General features: G+C 34.0%; 2 protein-coding genes and 1 long non-coding RNA gene across 6 annotated transcripts; 2 read left to right on the top strand and 1 right to left on the bottom strand.

The window, feature by feature from the left end:
* The first annotated feature begins 7,744 nt into the window (after positions 1-7,744).
* LOC7475102 (protein IQ-domain 26) lies at positions 7,745-11,669 on the top strand. Of its 4 annotated transcripts, none has more exons than XM_024607157.2 (5): positions 7,746-8,112; positions 8,286-8,471; positions 9,169-9,651; positions 10,474-10,677; positions 10,765-11,669. In XM_024607157.2, exons 3-5 carry the CDS (start codon positions 9,244-9,246, stop codon positions 11,386-11,388), a joined length of 1,236 nt encoding a protein of 411 aa, XP_024462925.1. In that variant the 5' UTR covers positions 7,746-8,112; positions 8,286-8,471; positions 9,169-9,243; the 3' UTR covers positions 11,389-11,669. The 4 variants fall into 4 exon arrangements, with proteins under 4 accessions (XP_052305967.1, XP_024462925.1, XP_024462920.1 ...); XM_024607140.2 differs by having other exon boundaries at positions 7,747-8,112; positions 8,286-8,519; XM_052450007.1 differs by having other exon boundaries at positions 7,745-8,112; positions 8,286-9,651.
* LOC127904900 (uncharacterized) lies at positions 10,706-16,227 on the bottom strand. Its single transcript, XR_008058331.1, has 2 exons — positions 16,034-16,227; positions 10,706-11,110 (listed from the first exon to the last, which is right to left on the bottom strand). It is a non-coding gene; the product is annotated as an uncharacterized LOC127904900 (long non-coding RNA).
* Positions 16,228-16,736: 509 nt separating this feature from the next.
* LOC7470585 (hexokinase-1) lies at positions 16,737-21,556 on the top strand. The gene is made up of 9 exons (XM_002299703.4): positions 16,737-17,272; positions 18,147-18,297; positions 18,389-18,571; positions 18,776-18,850; positions 19,003-19,158; positions 19,236-19,334; positions 19,443-19,573; positions 20,098-20,179; positions 20,911-21,556. Exons 1-9 carry the CDS (start codon positions 16,998-17,000, stop codon positions 21,241-21,243), a joined length of 1,485 nt encoding a protein of 494 aa, XP_002299739.1. The 5' UTR covers positions 16,737-16,997; the 3' UTR covers positions 21,244-21,556.
* The last annotated feature ends 252 nt before the right edge of the window (positions 21,557-21,808 follow it).

The following is a 21,808-nucleotide window of genomic DNA, read 5'->3' as shown; positions in this document are numbered from 1 at the left end:
CCATACCATATTTCAAGCAATAAAAAAGCAAGCCTTTGTTCATAATCAAGCATATATCAAAAATCAAGAGTACATTTACTTCGATTATCATTAAATCAACATGATTTTGTCAGAAAAAGGGTTTTGGACCGAAACCAAAACCCTAAGATTAAAACACTTAAAAACATGTTATTAATGCAAGAACAACCTAGATTATTGACTAATGATGATATACAAACATGCAAAGACCAAAATAGACATGAAAAGAAACCTAAAACTAGTAGTCAAGAAAATGTTCTTCCAATGAATATGAAGAACACGAACCCAGGCTGCTCATAAAACATGATTTACTACCAAACCTAGAAATTGACATTCTAGACCTCTAAACTTCTAGTTTTTGGTCCATATAAACTACATTGTTAATAACAGATATATTTGAATCAGAAACAACAACAACTAACATCAAATCATTAAAAACATGCTTAAGTTTTCAACTTTTAAAATTGCAACCCAATTGACAGCCAATAAAACATCAAACTTCAATCCAAAACTGACTTTTTAGAACAAAAATCAAGTCCAGGAATCCAAGATATGAACTAATAACCCATAAATATGCATCAAATACCTACTTTCATATTCGGCAGGTTCCAAAAAAGCATTTATTTCAGCAAGAACAACATTCAAACACCATTCTCAACATCCATAAACATTATCAACTAACTTAAAACAACATTAAGCAAAAAAACAACATTTTCATTCATCAATCCATATAAATATTAAAACATAAAATAATGCTAAAAAGACTCAAGAATGCCATTAAACATTGAAAAAGCATGAATGGGTAGGCCATATAGACTCCACCATTGAGTTTTCACATGGTTATACCTTCTCCAAGCTTGCTGATTATAGACTGTTACTTCCTCTTTTTTTCCTTTTTCTTTCCCTTTTTATTTTTTTCTAAAAATTGCTTGACCTTCTATGTGAGGCTTTTAAACCTTCACAGTAGGGTCTTTCTATAGAGTATTTACTCATGTTTTTTTCCCTTCCTTTTTCTTTGATTTCTAGGGGTATTTATAGGGTTTTCTTCTTCTAGGTTTTATGGTGGATTCCCTGAAAGATTAATCAAAGCTCAGCACTTTAATCAAAATGAGAGAGTTATGGACAAAAACTAACAACTAGAAACTCTTGTACTAGTCTGGTTTTGCAATGCTGGTTTTGGTTTTAGGGGTACTTGGTGGTTTTGCTAGACTTTAGAGGGCAATGAGCTATTTTTGGCCTTTTGATTTTAAGATGAGGATTTAAAATTCATTGATAACAACCCTTTGAGAGAAGCTTTAAACGTGAACACATGAAAAAATGGTGGTTTTTGAAAAATAGGTGTCATAGTGTAGGCTAACTTGGTTGACCGCTTTTGAAGCTTCGCTAGAGTAACTCGGATGTAAACATCATTAGAAACCACCTGAAGTTTGTAAAGGAGGTGTATACCTTTAGTTTGGATCTAACTTTGCTTAATTTGAAGGTTTGTAGCTTTACATTCATTTATCCAAAGATGTCAACTTGATTAGTCCAGAATCTGAAATTATAGTGATGGCTAATCAGGGATAAAATATTGGAGACTTCTATAGAATAATTGAGATATAAACGTCCAATTTCATAGAAATGAGGTTGTAGAGGAGATGTTCTTCTTTCATTTGCAAAAAACCTCATGTCATTTGGAGGTTTAGAACTCCACAACGAGCTCTTGGAACGTGTCAACCCGATCATTCAAAATTATTAAGGAAGGAGATGAACAGTAGGTGAATGATGCATTGTCTAGGTTAAATCCCTATAAATTAGGGTTTTTAATTTGTGATCTGACCCAAGAGTTTAGCATTATTTTCATCTTAGTCCTTAGGTTTTGATTTGTGTATTTGGACCCTTAGTTGGCCATTAAACTTTTATTTTTCTTCAATTTGACCCCTGAATTAATTAATTTCAGCCCTTAAAGTCTCATGTTTTTTATGATTTGGTCATTGATTTTGAATTTCTTTAATCAAACTCCTAATTGACTATCAAACTTTAATGTTTTTCACAATTAAACTTTTTAAAGTTCAATTTCAGTCCCCAAACTTCAATTTCTTCCAATGAACATCTAAATTGACTTCAAAAAACTAATTTTTCTTGCAATTAAGTCCTCAATAAAATTAATTAAGCATTCCAAAATCTTCATTGAGTCCTTACTCATTCAAATTTATATTTCTTTATACCAAATATGAATATTTTCACCGAATAAGTCTTTTGTCAATCAAAATTGAATCGTCAATTTTGCCAATTTTGTACATTTTGATCCTCTAACTTTTTTATTTGTTTCACCGAATAAGTCTTTTGTCAATCAAAATTGAATCGTCAATTTTGCCAATCTTGTATATTTTGATCCTCTAACTTTTTTATTTGTTATTTTGGCCTTTCACCACCATTAAAAAAAAGAGGGAAAAGCATCATAGTGTCAAATTAAATATTTAAGCTTTGAAGATAGAATAGTAAATTTGTAACATTCCCAATTATTTCTAGGAATAATTTACAAGAATTTTTGTTTTGTATGTAATCATGTGAATACTTAATACTCCGCCGAGATTTGTACCGAAATTTTGATAGTCTTCCGTATAACGGAAGGTCCTAAGTTATCGACTAGACTTATTTTCACATTCCAACACAATTTCACTCACTTGATCCAATCATCTTAGATCATTTACCCCATCAATCAAAGTTTCCCAAACAATATATATATTAAAATGATTCCATATTGTTAAGAAACCGATATTAAATACAACAAACATAATTGTTAGAGTACATTTAGACTAAATAATTATAATAATAAAATATGAACAATTATGTTTGTCGCACCCGACATCGCGGCGGCCCTAAAAAGTATTCTCGATTGTGGAAAAAGAACAGATATCTGGCATCTTGTTCTTTTAGGGGAAATGTCTTGTTTGAGGAGTCGCCACCTAGTATTATGGTCACTAGGAACCCTAACTGGTCAACAAAGATTTTATGTTTGACTCTGGCGTCAACAAAGATTCTATGTTTCCAGAACCAGGTAAAGGGAGTGAATTAAAATGAAAAGCGGGGGATGTGAAGCCTACTTACCTGGTTCTGGAAACACCGAAGGCAGGGTGCAGGTAAAGGGAGTGAATTAACGCACGCGTGTTGCTTCAGTGTGCAAGTGAATTAAAATTCACTTGCACAGAGCCAATGCTAATTAAATTAACAAAGAAGCAAAAGTTTGCTTACCTGGTGCTGGAGACCGAGGACGCTTACAGTGCTGATGGATCCTCGCCCGCTGCTTCCCTTTGTCTTCCTTCTGCGCTCACCTGCCTACATGTTCCTTTTGTTTTCTCAGCAACTTTGAAGCTGAGAAGGTGATGAAGAGGCCGACCTGCTTTGAATTGGTTTTGATTCTGGGTCTTTCTCTGTCTGCAGGGACGAAAGTAATTGCAAAGCCAATCCTCCTCTCTGTGTTGCTCCTTTACTTTTCCTTCTCTTTTCTGCGTTTTTTCTGTTTTATCCTCTGGTTTTTGGTTTTTTGTCTGGGTTTAGCTTCCGTTCCCCCTTTTTGTCTCCTGGATTTTTTTCCAACCCTTTGCTCTTCGGTGCTGCTCGGTTTATATAGGGCTCGGCGGGTAGATAACGGGCGGCAGGCTGAGGGTCGACCACCATTAAGGCGCCCATTACTGAAGCCAACGGACGACGATTACTGCTGCAACGTTCGGCGTCCTTTACTGTAGAAAACGGTCACTGGGTTAAAGGCGAAGAAGATGAACAGCGTCTTCAAAACGACGTCGTTCGGCCATTTGTCCTTTTGATCCATGCAGTTTTGAAAGTCTTGTAATTAAACCCCTGGTTTAAACTGTAATTGGCCCCCTGCATTTGCGCGTCTTTTTTAATGTAGTCCTTGAATTTTAATTTCGCAATTTGGACCCCCAATTAAACCCCAAACTTTGTTATTTCTTCAATTAAATCCCTGATTTCACTAATTTAATTAAATCCAAAGTCCAATTAAGTCTAAAACTTATCAATTCTCTAATTAAGCCCCTGATTGGATTAATTAGATTATTTCCAAGCTTAATTAAGTCTCAAAACTTATCAATTCTCCAATTAAACCCTTGATTGGATGAATTAAATTAATTTCAAGCTTAATTAAGTCTCAAAACTTATCAATTCTCCAATTAAACTCTTGATTTGATGAATTAAATTAATTCCAAGCTTAATTGGATTAATTCCAAAGTTTAATTAAACCCCAAAACTTCCAATCATTTTGTCCTTAACCCAAATTTTAATTCATTCTTCATTTACTTGTTTTTCCAACATCATTATTTTTTTTTCATCATTTTTTTTTATTTTCAATAAATAAAATAATAATAATAATAATTAAAATAAAATGGTCAAAAATTGGGTTATGACAATGTTTATATTCTAAAGCAAAATAATATTACAATTCAAAATGCATATTGTGGGACTAATCTATATAATCAAAAGATGCGAAAGTAATCTACTCCTAGCTTGAATGTGATGGCCTTGAAAAGAATGCAACATATAATATATTATTTAAGAACAATCAATTAAATAATTTAATTCAACTAAATTACATTTAAATTCTTCCTTATCCATATTTCTTCTTCTTCTTCTTTTAAGAATAATCAATTAAATAATTTAATTCAACTAAATTACATTTAAATTCTTCCTTATCCATGCTTCTTCTTCTTCTTTCCTAATCATACATGATTCACCTAAAATATATCGATATCAATGTCTATCATTGATATCATTAGTTTCTCAATTCCATAAATGATTAATCAAATCTTGGATTATATTTAAATAATCAATTAAATAATTTAATTCAACTAAATTACATTTAAATTCTTCCTTATCCATGCTTCTTCTTCTTCTTCTTCTTCTTCCCTAATCATACATGATTCACCTAAAATATATCGATATCAATGTCTATCATTGATATCATTAGTTTCTCAATTCCAGAAATGATTAATCAAATCTTGGATTATGCCGATATCAATAAATTCCATTGATATCATTAGTCTCCTAATTATGGGATCGACTAATCAAATCTCAGGTGATGCTAATATCAATAAATTTCATTGATATCATTAGTCTTCTAATTTCGAGAACGACTAATCAAATATCGGGTAATGTCGATATCAATAAATTGTATTGATATCATTAATCTCCTAATTTTGAGAACAACAAATCAAGTTATGAGAAGTGCCAATATCAATAAATTATATTGATATCATTAATCTCCCAATTTCGAAAATGATTAATCATGTTTTAGATTTCCTTTGGTTCCCATTTATTTCTTTCATCATCACCAAATCATTTACTCACAATATCAAATACAAACATAATAAATTTACATATTATAATTAAACAATGCCTTAAATAATTATGCTAGAGATCAGGAACCTACCCGTAGTGTGTTGTGTCCTAGCTCCTGCTTCAGACTATGACCTGCTCATAATAATATCCCTTGCTATCACAGGATAATTTCATCATCATTAATCATTCCTCTTTTCCCCCAAAATTATCGAATCACTACACAATATTTTTAAATAATACTATTTGATTATATCTCCTGAAATCATACATGTACCTATATATTTTCATTTTAATATTTGAAATTCTATATCGACTGAACCAAATAACTTCAAACACATTTTCTATGATAATTTCATACATTATTTACATAACTTTTCTTCTTTATCCTTTTATGGCCTGTAGGTCGATATGTCCAATAAAGGGAACCACAAGTTCCTTTTCATATTCTTTCAATCCTTCCACACTAATTATCATCATTGGATATTAATACAATCCACAATACAATTAAAATACAAAATTTGAAAACTATTCTCCCTATATGCATCACATATGGTCGACCATATGGTTAAGTGGGGGCATTTTTTTTTATTTCACCTTAAATTGATGTTTTACCCAATATTAAACTACTATAATAATTATGTTTCAAGCATTAAACAAGCCATTAACACAATCAGTTTCTATAATCTAATTTTTACATAATATAAAACATCTCTTAACACAATAAAATCATGCTAAAACTCAAAATTAAGCTTTGATTAATGTTCCTTACCTCTTAAACAGGAATTTTAGAAATAAATATAGCAAGGAAACTAGTCTTTCTTTCATCCCTCTTTCTCTTCCTCTTTTTTTCCCAAAACCAGCCCTTTCTAGTTGTTTTTTTCTTTGATTTTTCTTTTAATTCCCTAGCTAAACTCCTTCTAGCCCTTTTTGATCTTTATTTTCTAGTATATTCTTGCAACTTTTAAGGAAAATTTGAAGAATTTTGGCAAAACCCTCCTCTCCCTTTCTTATGGTGGCCGACCACTCTTGGCTTTTTCTAGAAGTCAAGAGTGCATTTATACTCCTCCATTTATCCATATTTATTATTTTGCCCTTCTTTTTTAATTTCAAGTGTTTTTCATTTAACTGATTATCTGTTTTGTTGATATTCTTAAAAGTAAACCATGTTCAAGGGCTTTTAATCCTTAAAACTTTATTACTAAAATAATTATCACTATTATGTTTATTTTATTACAGGTTTACAAAATTTGTTTAAATTCTTCATGTACAAGCCAAATACAATGAAAACAAATTATTGAAAATTTTCATTTTGAATCAAATGAAAAAATCACATTTCAAGAAGACATTAAGAATTCATATATCAAATATCTTCTATATTCATACGAGTTATTATTATAAATTACCTCTCTAAAGAAAATTGATGTAGATTTCATTTATAACTAGTCTTTTCAATCATCATTCTATCATATCCTATCCATGTAATACAAAATGAAAAAAAATAAATAAATTCGCATAATGTTCAACGCTCTATTTCTAATTAGTAAACAATTGTTTTACATTTTTGGCATTATAGCAAAAAAAAAAAAAAAAATTCCATTCATGACAAAATGACAATATTTTCTCAAGAGAAGGAATAATAATATTTCACGTGTTAGATTAAGTGAGTGTTTAGAAACGCGATTGTACTCGCGTTTTCAAAAAAATAAAATTTTTTTTTGTTAAAAATTAATTTTTTTATATTTTGGATCGTTTTGATGCGTTGATTTCAAAAATAATTTTTTAAAAAATAAAAAAACATCATTTTGATGTATTTCAGCACGAAAAACACTTTAAAAAGCAACCGCAACTACACTTTTAAATAGACTCTAAATAACTATTTATTTTTGTGTCATGGATGTTCTCTTTAAATTATTTTTTTATTTGAAAAAATATTAATTTAATATTTTTTTAAAAATAATATATCACAGCAATAAAACACAACTAAAATCTAAATCACGGGCAATCATGATTTATATAATCCTAATAAGACTCCATTCGGCAGAACATGCTGACCTATCCCATCCATCCAACTCATACGTTGTACTTTCACTTTTGAATTTCCCTCCCAATGTTTAGGTTCAATAATATTTCTTTCAAATTTCCTGTCGAGTTTATTCCATCAACATCACCTGCTGCTTTAACAATAGCCTCTTTCAGTTTTTACAGCCCAGGGGTCGAGATCTTCATTCAAATTTAAAAATCAACATTTTTAATTTACTTAATGATGATTTAAGTATTATTTAATCACTCTCAAACGCCAACTGTCAGCGGTCAACATCCCCAATAAGTAATAAATATCATGAAAATAGTTTTGATATCCCTAGAATCGGGAAATTTAATGGAGGTTTTAAAAACCTTACCCCTACCCTCTTCTTCTCTCTCTTCTTAATGGTTAAAAAAGGATTCAAAATAGTCCTTGTTTACCAAAAAGGATTCAAAATCTACAATAGTCAAGACCCCATTTGCAGATGGGAACTCCCTTTTGATTTTGAGTCATCAAACTGAAAGATTTCCTCTGCAGAATCAATGGCAGAGATACTGAGCCACAAATCATAGAAGAAACATCTTTTCCTAGCCCAACAGAGGAAGAGGAGCTCTCAGCTTTTCTTTTTGGCTCATTCTTTTGGAACCCAGAGAACCTATAAAAAGCACCCCTTTAATGGGCTTTCTAGCTTTTATGCGTCTTCATTGCACTTTCTTTTTGTAGAGAAAGAGAAGGGGGTAACGTTCATTCTTGTTATATGTATTATTGCTTTTTTTATTATTTAAAACAATATTTTTTTTTTAATTTTTTTTAATATTAATGCATTAAAATAAACTAAAAATACAAAAAAATTGAACTTCAAGCAATAAAAAATATTATTTTTTTAAAAAAGCATCACAGTAACAAACAGGAGAGTGAGAGAGAATCAAACTATACTCAAAATGGGTTTCGAAAAAGAAATGCAAAAAGGTGAATTGATTCACGGGATGGTCAGTGGGCGTATCTAGTACACGTTGCTCCAGAAAGTTAGAGAGAGGGAGAGAGAAATTTTCTACTGAAAGAAAGTGATCCGAGAAATGTTTTAAGAGACAGAAAAGTTGGTTTTTATTTTTATTTTTTATAGTTTGTTTTTGAAATTGAGAAGGTGAATAGATTGTATTTTATATATTTGCTATTTCTTATATTATTATTGAAGTTTCACTTGTTATGCGTCTGTCTTCTGATTCTTGTTTGTGTATTGTGAATACCTGAAGAGTATTTCGAACTCTTTTTTCCTTTATTTTTCAGGTTTTTTTATTCTTAATCTGCATCTCTGATCTTTCTGTGACTCCTTTTGTCTTGTAATACAGTTTTTCACGAGGTTGTGTCAGATTTCTTTGTTTTTTTTTTAAAAGAACTAATCTTTATCTATTTTTTAAGGGTTTTTTTTTTATACTGCTCCCGCACTGCTCTCTTCACTTCTCTGCTTGCAACCTGTAAAGATTCTAAAGATCTTGCAGTTCTTGATTTTCTATCCTCTATAAACACTCCTCCTGGGCTCTTGTTTTCGGTTTCTGAAACATACATTTTGTTTTTTTGGACCCCTTTTATACTATTATTCCTGTCATGCCTCTTTTTTTTCCCCTGCCCATTTTTCACACTTCAAAAATAGCCACAACCCCTTTAGCTTCTTTGACATCAACTTTCTTTGTCTAGTTTTTTCAACTTAAAACTGTAGAGCATAAACAAATTGTTACTCCAAATTGGTGCTGTGCTGTTATATCAGAGTTTTAATACTTTGTTTATCTATTTAGGATTCTTGGCTAGTTGTATCTCTCTATCTGATTTGTCACATCAAGCTGTTCCTTGAAAGTAGAGGAGAGAGATAGATGAAGATGGGCAGAGCTTCAAGGTGGCTTAAGGGCTTATTAGGCATGAAGAAAGACAAAGATAAAGAAAGAGAGGATGTTGCCACACAAATTTCAAGTGACAAGAAAGAGAAGAAAAGGTGGAGTTTTGCCAAATCAGGGAAGGACGACGCTCCAGCGAATCGCTCTGGGAGCATGAAAGATGATGCCTGGCTTAGATCCTACCTTTCTGAAACAGAAAGAGAGCAGAACAAGCATGCGATTGCAGTGGCAGCAGCCACAGCTGCAGCTGCCGATGCAGCAGTGGCTGCGGCTCAGGCAGCGGTGGCGGTTGTGAGGCTCACCAGCCATGGCAGAGGGACAATGTTTGGTGGAGGGAGGGAGAGATGGGCTGCAGTCAAAATTCAAACTGTCTTTAGAGGCTACTTGGTGAGTGGATTTTTGAATTTCGATTTTGAAATTGATATTTATCTGGGCTCAAATTTTAAGTTCAAAAGTTGGTTTTCTGATCTTGGTGTATCTGGTCTTTGCAGTTCCTGCTCTGTTTGGTTAGATTTGTGTATTTTTCTTTGCACAGTAATGAAATGTTTCTAGATTTGTCAGGTTTTTTTACATTATAATGTTAATGGCACAAATGTTTTTCTTGGTTCATGTTATTATGCATAACCTTTACTTTAAAGCTGCGAAACACGAGGGTAACGAAACAGTACATATGCTTTTGACATGCTTAAGATGAGTTGCTTTGAAGATCCTTTTCAAATATTATTCAAATGTTACTATCAGTGTCTTTTTTTTTAAAAAAAAAAACCTTCATGTTGACATGGTAATGAGGCTGATCAATGTTGGTACGAAACCATGCTTTCCTTGAACTGTACATATGTGCCTTCCATCATGTGCTAAGACAAGTAGATTTAATAGGTAATGGAACAGTGCACACGTTTTTTAGGGTCAATGCAATGTTCGTATGTTTTCCAGGTTTCTCTTTAACTGGGCCATTGATTTGTTTTTGTTCCTTTCATTCTTCATTTTGGCGGATTTGGTGCACTTTCCTGAATCTGAAATTTGTATTTGAAACTTTGCCTTTCTGGGTTGGACCATTGATTGGAAATTCTTTCCCTTTTTTGTTTCACTTGATTCCTCCATCCAGTTACCTTCTATGATTGATTTGAGAGTAATTTTAGGTAATTCATTGCAATGTGTTTTGTAGACTAATTGCTCTTTAATGAGTTAAATTTTGATTTAATTTCTCAGGCTCGAAAAGCTCTTCGCGCATTGAAAGGGCTGGTTAAGCTACAAGCAGTTGTTAGGGGCTATTTAGTCCGGAAACGGGCTACAGCAACCCTTCACAGCATGCAAGCCCTTATAAGAGCTCAAAATGCTATTAGATCTCAACGCGCTCGTCGTTCTTTCAACAAAGAGAATAGATTTTCTGAACACAGACCACGAAAAGCCATTGTAAGAACCAAATTTGCGTTCTTGTATATGCTGTCCCTCTTCTTATTTTGACAAAAAAAAACCGACATTTTTTTTCTTGGGTTCCAGGAGAGGTTTGATGATACTAGAAGTGAATTTCACAGCAAGAGGCTATCTACATCTTGTGACATGACTGCATTTGATGAAAGCCCTAAGATAGTTGAAATTGACACCTACAAGCCAAGATCAAGGTCTCGTAGAATCAACGTTGCCTCATCGGAATGCGGTGAAGAACTTCCTTACCAGGCTATCTCGTCACCTCTTCCATGTCCAATGCCAGCTAGAATCTCCATACCCGAGTGCAAAGGATATCAAGATTTTGAGTGGTACTTCAATGGGGAGGAGTGTAGGTTCTCCACTTCACACAGTACTCCAAGATTTGCAAACTCTGCCCAGTCCATTGCCCCTGCCACTCCTGCAAAGAGTATTTGCGGAGATGCTTACTTTAGGCCTTATTTGAACTTTCCTAATTACATGGCAAACACGCAGTCTTTTAAGGCCAAATTGAGGTCTCATAGCGCGCCAAAGCAAAGACCAGAACCGGGGTCAAAGAAGAGGCTTTCACTCAATGAAATAATGGCATCAAGGAATAGTATAAGCAGTGTTAGAATGCAGCGGCCATGCACCCAAGTTGATGAACATTTGGTCATTGACGGATTTGTTAGTGAAGAGGTCCATCCTTATCAGAAGTGATTTAAAAAGGATGACTGCTAGAAGAAAGTGGAAGCTGGAAGTAACAAGACTTTGTTTCTTCTCAAAGCTTTTCACCTCAACTAAATGCTGACAAGCAATAGCGCACAGAACAAAGAATGCTTTGTGTAAATTCTTTACAACAGTTTGGGTGATCGATCATGCTGACTTATCAATGAAATGAGAGTTTTATTTCGTTCCACAATTAACTTTCGGTAATGAAAGTTGCATTGTCAAATAACACGACTTCAGTATTGCTTTGTATAAAGTGTTGATTCGAACAATATCAAGTTCTCTGCCCCCATTTTCTAAACACGAATATGACGACCTTTTCCCACTTGTGAAGACAACAGCAAGGCAACAAACTATAACGATAAAGAAATTTACTAGCCTGGCTTCTGTGAAGCTTCCCTGTAGTTTCCTACTAGTCAAGACTGCCTTAATTAATTATTAGGGGTTATGCGGGTGAGGTCTGGTGGAGGTGATTCTTTACTTTCAAAATTTAAAAGTCTGAAGCTGAAGTTATTTATTTATTTATTTTTTGGACCAAGAAGCTGCAGTCAAGGCGGGCAATAGATCATGGGTTTTGAAATAAGCAAATGGTCAAGAACAACGGTTGCCTCTTTCTTGTGCACTCTGCACTGATGTCTTGAGGTACACCAAATGCTAGTAGTTCATGCTGTTGTTAAGAATCTTATTACAACACATAAATTAGATTAATTTCTTGTTTACGTTCTTATAATCTCTTAATTAAACCCTCCCTTGATAAAAGAGTGGAAAATAAATGGTGACAAATGCAATGGCTATCCTTTGATCTTTGTTTAGTGGGAAGATTTCTTACATATAGCGAGATTGATTTTAAGGGCATGAGAAACAAGGTTGCTAGTCTATGGTGGCCAAGTAGAGGTATATGTATCTGGGACATCTCAATTCTAGTTGTTATTTGTTCCAATTCTTTCATCAAATTGTTATGAAAAGGGTACGCCATGGACTTTTAACAACCATCTCTTATTGCTCTATTAGCTCAAAGAAGGTGAGGTGCCTAGCCAGATTGCCATTAATCATGTAGAATTCTGGGTTCAGGTGCATGATCTACCAATGAGATGCATGTCTATGGGCGTTGGAAAACAACTTGGAAATTTTACTGGCACATTCATTGATTATTATTTGAATACTAATAATGGCGTTTGGAGGACCTAAACATGAGTATCCGGAAGTTCAAAATGGCGAGGTCCGCAAGGAATGGAGAGCATGGCTCAAGGTGTTACATTGAGGCCAATAGGAGAGGACGACGACAAGCGGTCGAGGGAATGTAATGGGGTGGAGGAGAAAGGCTTAACAACCGTTACATCTATTATAGGCCAATAATTAAGCACACTATTTAATTCCATGATCCAGGAGGCATTTCAGTCACATCTGTTATAGCTGACATTAATAACAGAGAGGGAAGTGCTAGGGTTGTTCAAGAGAAGTTATTTGGGCTAGAAGAGTTGGGCCTTTAGCTATTTGATGATAGAAAGAAATGAAGAGTGGGCTTAAGACATGGTAATACAAGTTTAATGGGCTTTGTAAACGAGATTACTTTTGTTGGGCTAACTTTCTTATCAATGGAGATTGTGGGCACATCTTATAAACATAGAGTAATGGCAGGACTTGATGACTAGGCTTGCCATGAGCCATGAATTGTTTAAGTTGGAACTGTCGAGAACCTAGTAACTCTAGTGCAGTTCAAGCTCTTAAAAGGTTAATGTTGTCTAGAAATCCAAATGCTATTTTTCTTTTGGAGACTAAAGTTGATAGTAGTAGAATTGAATCTATTAGAGGGGAAATTAAGATTGATGGGTGTTTTGCAGTTGATAGATTGGGAAGGAGGGGTGGTTTAGTTGTGTTTTGGAAGGGTCCAGAGGTTATTATATTAATTAGATACTCTCAGAACCATGTGGATTTAGAAGTGGTGAGTACATACTCTTTTCAATGGAGATTAATGAGTTTTTTATGGGTTTCTAGAATGACATAGGCACAAGGAATAACGGAACCTTATAAGAACCCTTAGTAGAGGATCTAATCTTTCTTGGGTATGCATTAAAGATTTTAATGGTTTGCTTCTGTTGAAAGATAAAAAGAGAGATAATCCTTATCATTTATCCTTGTTACAAGGTTTTTAAAATGTTGTAGAAGACTGCAACCTAATTGATATTCTTCTTGTGGGCTATCCATTCACTTGGGAAAGGGTAAAGGGACTCCTACTTAGGTTCAAGAACGTCTAGATAGGGCATTGTGTACTAATTCTTGACAATCTCACTTTTAGAATATGGGGCTCCTTAACCTCACTATTGGGACCTCTGATCACAATCCCATTTAGTTGGTAGTTCATAAATTGCTTTTCCTTCATAAACACTTCAGGTTTCATTTCGAAAACATATGGAATACGAAGTCAGACTTGGGAATTGTGGTTTAACAAGCATAGACAAAATCAGCAGACAAATAAATTCTTGATAGATTTCAGAAATGTTCATATCATCTTGTTTAATAGGGAAGAAACCTATCAAAGAAATTCAAGAATGAGATAATGGACTGTCACAATTATCTTTAAGCTTTGCATGGCCTTAGGGTTGTAACATCAACAAAGGCTTATTGTAGGTATCGAGATAAGCTTTCCTAACTTCTATCCTAATAGGAGTTGTACTGGCATCAATGTGCGGATAAAGATTGGCTAAGGGATGGGGATGTTAATATAAATTTTTTTCACGCATCAACATCTATATAAAAAAAAAAGACAAAACAAGATTAAGAGGTTATTTAATGATGTGGGAGTGGAATTTGAAGATGAGGAGGACATGAAAAATATGGTGTTGGATTATTTTCACCAATTGTTTAGTGAAAGTCCTAACTCAAGTGACTTTGTAACAAACCATATGGCCCCATGTATTTCTGCAGCAATGAACTCTACTTTGCTTTCACCATTCCAGGATGAGGAATTCTAAAGGGTCATGTTGCAAATGGGAGCAGATACTTCCCCAGGAACTGATGACTTAAATCCTAAGTTTTTTTTAACAATTCTGGAACTTAATAAGGCCAGGTGTGTGTATTGCTTATGGGTATTGCATGAAGAGCAATGATTTCCCAACAAAACTTACCAAGACCATGCTTGTATTGATTCTCAATGGTGACAATCCAATTTCCATAAAGGACTATGGGCCAATTGCTTTATGCAATGTCTTGTATAAAATTATGGCAAAGGCTATGACTAACAGACTAAGAGGAATTCTACACGAAATCATATCACTTACATAGATGAGTTTTATCCTAGGAAGGTCAATTATTGATAATATCATTATTGCCTTTGAAACCATCCACCATATGAAGCAATGCAGGAAAGGTAACAAAGGCTTAGTAGTGACAAAATAAAATGAGATTACTTGTAAGCAATTTTGTTGAAGTTGGGATTTAATAGTGGTTAGATGATCTAATTATGTTGTGTGTTACATCAATTTCTTATTTTGTGTGTTTGAATGGAGTAAAGGTTAGACCAATTCAGCCAGGAAGGGGTCTACGACAAGGTGATCCACTTTTATCATACCTGTTTATTCTTTGTAATGAGGGTTCATTTGCTTTAATCAGACGTGTTGAAGAAAATAGAGACATTCATGTGTGTAAGGTTTGTCGAACAACTCCTTCTATTTCTCCTCTGTATTTTGTAGATGATAGTTTTATGTTTCTTAGAGTTACTATACATTAAAGCACCATGGTTAAACACTTGCTTCAACAATATGAGATAGCTTCTGGTCAGGCAATTAATTTTGCAAAATATGGTATTTACTTCAACAAAAATATAAAAGGTGAATGCAAATCACACATTTCAAATATCTTGGAGGTTCACAACCATTTGAATCATGAGAGATATCTTGGATTGCCATCCCTAATTGGTAGAAATAAAAAGGGTTGTTTTTTCTTTTATCCATGATCGATTATGGAAAGGGATCCATGGTCAAATAAGATGTTGTCGAAAGCTGGAAAGACTGTAATGATATCTTCAATGGCCCAAGCCATCCCAAAATATCCAGGTAAAATGTTCATAATTTTTCATCTCTTAAGATAAATATACATAGATTTCAAAGCATTAACCAATTTAAAACTCAAGAACAAATATTTTTGTTCATTGAATTTAAGGCTTTTTAAAATCATTTATTGCCTAAAGTTATTTTATACATTTTCTATAAATATATTGACTTTATCATCGAAAGGTCTTGAAGTCTTCTTGTTTGGAACTGTTTTTACAGGTACTTAGGCTTCTACTATAAACTTGGAGTTCCTTAGATTAAAAAGAAGAAATCAAAGCACTTGAATATAATAATTAATCACTATCTCAAACACTAAATAAAATTTTATTTATATATCTTAGATTTTAAAATATCATTATCCACTAATTTTTTGACTGATTAAACATTTAATTTAGACCTTCAACACAAAATATAGCGACCATATATCCAAATCAAGAAAACTAAGTATAATAAAATAAAATTAAGTGTCAATGTACACTACTACCTATCTTGATTTTTGTTTTAGGTGGTATAAAAATCAAGCCTCAAACAATAAAATATTGCAAATTATATATTGTCTTCTTTAGAAGATGGGATGAAAATCAAACCATGACAATCAACCTCATCGGACCACCATTGTAGCAATCCAACAACACCACCGCATTCTCATAACACCCACAATTTGATCCAAAACACCATGACATTGGGCCGCCGCCGTCGTTAAGAAGGAGAAATAGGATTCAAATAGAGGAAAAGGAGGACAAACAATGATAAATAGGATCTTCATATTCTATCTTTACTTAAATCTTAGGCTGTAAATTCTTAATCATAAAAGAATAAAATATAACCACAAATCAATATGTGGTATCCACTGAAGAGTTGAGAGCATAGAAAACGGGAGGAGGCCATGGAATTATTGGCTTAGAATGAATTAAGATTAAATCACAAATTTCGAATGAACATCAATGGACCATGTATATATTTAAAAGTATAATAATGTTTATTTAAAAATATATTAACATTTTTTAAAAATATAAAAAAAATATTGATTTAGAACAAAATAATAAAAAATATTAAAACATTTTAAAAAAACAAATATCCATTTAATAAAACAAGCTTTTTCTGGTCAAATCAATTGCTATTTTTATTTTCTGGACGAGAAAGAAAAAAACATTCGAGCGTCAGCAATTAATGAGGAGTAAAAGTGGTACTTGGTTGTGGTAAAATTAAAGGAAAAAACAATGTAAGTGGAGTCAGGAAACTAGCTTGGAATATTTTATTTTTATAAAAGAAATTAAAACAAAAACAAAAATAACGATGCAAATTAACACATGGACGCAAACGTATCTGTAATTAGAGAGAAAAAAAGAGAGCGAGCAAACTCGATCTGCATGTTTTCTAGATCCCATATCATATTCAAGAAAGACACACCCATTTAACACCCTTACTTCTTGAAATCAAAATCTAATTAAAAAAGAAAAAGCAAGACCCCTCTTCTTGTTCGAAGCCAATCCTTTTCTTTTCGTGTTTTTTTCCGGGTCTCATTTCTTTTTAGCGGTGTTGCTGTTTGCGATGGAGAAGAAGGTGGTGGTAGCTGTTGTATGTGTGGCTGCGGTGGCCGGGGCTGTCGCGGCGGCATCAGTTGTGAAAAGGAAAATGAAGAGGGACAGGAGATGGGCCAAGGCAATGGAGATGGTGAAGGAAATGCAGGAGAAATGTGGAACTCCGATCGGGAAATTGAAGCAGGTGGCTGATGCCATGGTTGTTGAGATGCACGCTGGCCTTGCCTCTGAAGGTGGCAGCAAGCTGAAGATGCTTATCAGCTATGTCGATAATTTGCCTTCTGGGTATATCTTCTTTATTTTTTTCTTTCAAGTATGTATGGATGTATGCTAATGTCTGAAATGTGTATATGAGATCCAATTGGACTCGAATTGTGTTTGTTTATGCATGTGTGATGAAACTGATCTGCTCACTTATGTCTATTTGATTCATTTTTATATGTAAAGAGGCATCAGACAATCACATATATATATATACTCTCTCTCTCTACACACACACGCTTGCATACATGATCCGGTTTCACTTGAATGTATGTGTACATACACCATTTGATCCATTTTGAATTAATCAAGGTGAGTGCTTGATATTGTTGTCTAGAGTTTATTATTGCACACTCGCATATGGCTCTAATACGTGTTGTTCAATCTTTGCTGTTGTGTTGTATGAATGTATAGACCTTTGATGCAATGGAACTTGAGTGTCTTGTGGATTTTCTTGTTTTTTCATTTTCACATTGTTTTTTCTAAGTAGATTATTTAGATGTTTAATTTCATGCCTTCCGGAACGATATTTAAGCACCACAATTGATTTCTGTTGAGGTGATTAATTTTGTTCTGGATCATTTTGAGTTAATTCACGTCTTTTGATTAATGTTGAATCTTAATCAAATGAATCTTGACTTGTGCTGAGTGCATGAAATCTGGAATTACCTTCTTTGCATGGATCATAGTTTTGTGATAACAACTTGCAAGTATTGTCTTCGATGGTGTGATAAATGACAGAACATAAGTTGTACATTGCCATGTGGATAAACATTGTAAAACCTTTTTAATCCATCAACAAGTGGGAACATGTATCAGAGAAAGTTTTATTCTTTCCCTGAAGATTTGTTTAGATATATGAGACAAGATTTTAAATTTATTGTTATTTTTGTCACAGTGATGAGAAAGGATTGTTTTATGCGTTGGATCTTGGTGGAACAAACTTCCGTGTATTGAGGGTGCAGTTGGGGGGGAAGGACGGTGGACTTGTTAATCAAGAATTCACTGAGGTGTCAATTCCACCAAATTTGATGATTGGGACTTCAGATGTAAGTCTGCTTTTCAAACCATTGCTAATGCTATTATAGTCAGTTAATCCATAATAAGGTCTTTCACTAACAAATATGATTGCCATTCCAGGCACTTTTTGACTATATTGCAGCAGAACTTGCAAAATTTATTGCTCAAGAAGGTGAAGAGTTTGAACTTCCTCCTGGTAAACAGAGAGAGTTAGGTTTCACGTTCTCATTCCCTGTCATGCAAACGTCCATTGCTTCTGGGACCCTTGTTAGGTGGACGAAAGGCTTCTCTATAGATGACGCAGTTAGTATTGATTGCTTGATCTCAGATTTATGTTTTTTGATATTTCAATGCTGTACTGGTTTTTGAACTGATATACTGTTAGAAGCACATACCAAAACTAAGCCAGTGGATGTACATTCATCTCCGGGATATTTCTGTAATTAGTTTAGTAATTTGAGTTTGTGACTCAAAACAGGACTCATCTTGATTTCTGGGTAATAATAGGTTGGCCAAGATGTGGTGGCAGAATTGACTAGAGCCATGAAAAGACAAGGCCTCGATATGCGTGTGTCAGCTCTGGTAATTTAAATCTGGACTCCCATGACAAGTTATAGGATCTTCTTTTTTGTATTTTTTTATCTGCTGTTTAATGATTTTGCATCAGGTATTGAGTAGGTTTTCCATTTTTTCCCCCTCTTCATTCTATACCTAATGAACAGTGTTGATACTAGGTCAATGATACGGTTGGAACACTAGCGGGAGGTAAATATTCCTACAAGGATGTTGTTGCTGCTGTGATTTTAGGTACTGGATCTAATGCTGCGTATGTGGAACATGCACAAGCAATACCAAAATGGCATGGTGATCTGCCAAAATCCGGCGAGATGGTCAGCAAAGATTGCTATTCTTGGTTTATTTTAATGCTAATAGTAAATTACTGAAGTGCTGAAATATTGCAATGTAGGTTATAAACATGGAGTGGGGTAACTTTAGGTCATCTCATCTTCCACTAACTGAGTATGATCATGCAATGGATAATGAAAGTTTAAATCCCGGTGAGCAGGTAATTTTCAATTTTAAGTTATATAAGTCCATTAATTTCTTTTGTTGCATGCCTAGCAAAAACTGTACTGTTCATATTATCTATTCAATGTTTTTTTTTTCTTCACAGATTTTTGAGAAGTTAATCTCTGGTATGTACTTGGGTGAAATAGTACGCAGAGTTCTACTAAAGATGGCTGAAGAAGCTGCTTTTTTTGGTGACATTGTTCCTCCAAAACTCAAGATTCCCTTCATACTGAGGTAAATCCAATTGGCTATAACCTAAAGAGACAAACCATCTTATTATGGTTCCAAAAAATTTAACCTTGCCAAGAAATTTTACTACAGGAAGAATTTATGCGGAGCAAATTTGAGGATTACCAGGAACTTGGAAGTGAACACTCCAACTAAATCGTTATGATTGCCACCATCTTAGAATTTGAGCTATTATTATAAACTATCCCATAACAAATGCTGCAAGTTTAACTGAGTATTTGATTATGTAATCACCATCAATATGCTTGTCAAATCATGCTAGGTGTCTTTGTTATGGTTGAGAATGTACCCAAGCATGGTAAGCATGTTTGTTGTAGTCTACATGCATGTTTGAGAGCAAATGAATACCACATACTGTAATATTAATTGGTATACTTATCCTATTCAATGAAAAACATTTGTTATGGTTGTCAGTGTACCTGGGCATAGGAATATTTATTAGATTCTGCATGCCTATGTGAGGAGAAAGCGACTTGGCAAATATTCACATTTGTAGTTTTAATATGCAGGACGCCTGATTTGTCAGCAATGCATCATGATTCATCCTCCGATCTTATATTGGTTGACAAAAAATTGAAGGATATCCTAGAGGTATATCTTTATCTGATACATGTTCTGTATGTTTCCATTATTTTCAAATCCATATAGCTTTTATATTTTGTAATGGACCAAAAATTTCCCATTATGTTACATTATCACTTATGAAAGGTCTTGCAGTTATATTCCTTATCAGGAAACATACTTTGTATTGTACATTAAAAAGGGCCCTTGATATCCTGTAAGAAAGTCCCCCGTTTAGCTAGTTTTAGGCTCCGCATGGAAGATGTAGTTTTTGACTAAATAATTATCTAACCAACCACAAATTGAATGCATGTATTTGTGCAAAAAGAAAAATTGAGTCACTGTACATGTAAAAATTGATCCAATCAAATACATTTGTTCTGAATATACACCGGATATAGAAATGTTTAACCAGAGTGTTTTTGGAAAAAGTTTACTTGATTGTTCATTTATGAAGAGCACAAGAACTCAAATAAAAAGAATTGAAATATGGACTCAAGTAGAAGTTTTATTAAGTACAAGCACCAAATTTATGATATAGAAATTGAGCTGAAGTGGCACCTATTACAGTGTAAAAAGATCCAATAGAACCCATTTTTTCTCTACCGGATGCTCTAGAATGGTGAAATTGTAAAAAGATCCAGTTGAACCATTTTTTTCCATACCAGAAGCTCTAGGATGATGCGATTTGCATCAATTATTTACCAAATATACCTAGCTATTTGTATGTATTTTACTATATTATTTCCCCTTTATTTCAGATATCCAATGCCTCCCTTCAAACAAGAAAGGTCGTGGTTGAGCTTTGCAACATTGTTGCAACCCGTGGGTCCCGTCTTGCAGCTGCTGGGATCTTGGGTATCCTGAAGAAAATAGGAAGAGACACCGTCAAAGATATGGATGAACAGAAAACGGTGATAGCCATGGATGGTGGATTGTTTGAGCACTACAGTGAATACAGCAAGTGCTTGGAGAACACCCTCAATGAATTGCTTGGAGAAGAAGTGTCGAAAACCATCTCGATTGAGCACGCCAATGATGGCTCAGGCCTTGGAGCTGCCCTGCTTGCTGCCTCACATTCACTGTATCTTTAAGTTGAGAATTGCTGAGAATTGACAGATCATAATCGGCTTACCTTTTGGTTTCAGTAGAAATCTCTGATGCCAAACTTTCCATTCATTTCAAGCTCAGTTATTCATTTTTTTCTCTTTTTTATTTAGAAGAATTGTTATCGTCAATATTTTACGTACACCTTACAAAATGTGGTACAGGTGGATTGAATATGTAAAAAAAGCAAGACATGGAGGTGGCCAGTATTTTCTGATTCGACTTGTACTTCCACCTGTTCTTTCTTGCTGATGTTTACCAATTCTTTTGGTGAGAATAATAAACTGGTGAATTCAAGCAGTGCTTTTGTCCATGCTGTTGCCCACGATTTCACAGGTGCAGGCTGCTGTCTTGTGAAAATCTAAGTCTTTCTGAGGTGTGCTTGCTTATAGAACATGATTCAGCTCATGGTAAAACCTCCAAAGAGACCTTGGTTTTCTGGATGTCAGCCAAGCAAGTTATATGCAAAAATGTTTAAAGAGGCTAAAATCATGAAGCAACGCCTGTGCTGAAAAGGTCAAATTGGAAGGTTCTAATATGGATCAAACATAC

The sequence above is a fragment of the Populus trichocarpa genome, chromosome 1, assembly GCF_000002775.5.
Source record: "Populus trichocarpa isolate Nisqually-1 chromosome 1, P.trichocarpa_v4.1, whole genome shotgun sequence".
In the NCBI taxonomy this organism is placed as follows: domain Eukaryota; kingdom Viridiplantae; phylum Streptophyta; class Magnoliopsida; order Malpighiales; family Salicaceae; genus Populus; species Populus trichocarpa.
This window is presented reverse-complemented; position numbering and strand designations above follow the sequence as displayed.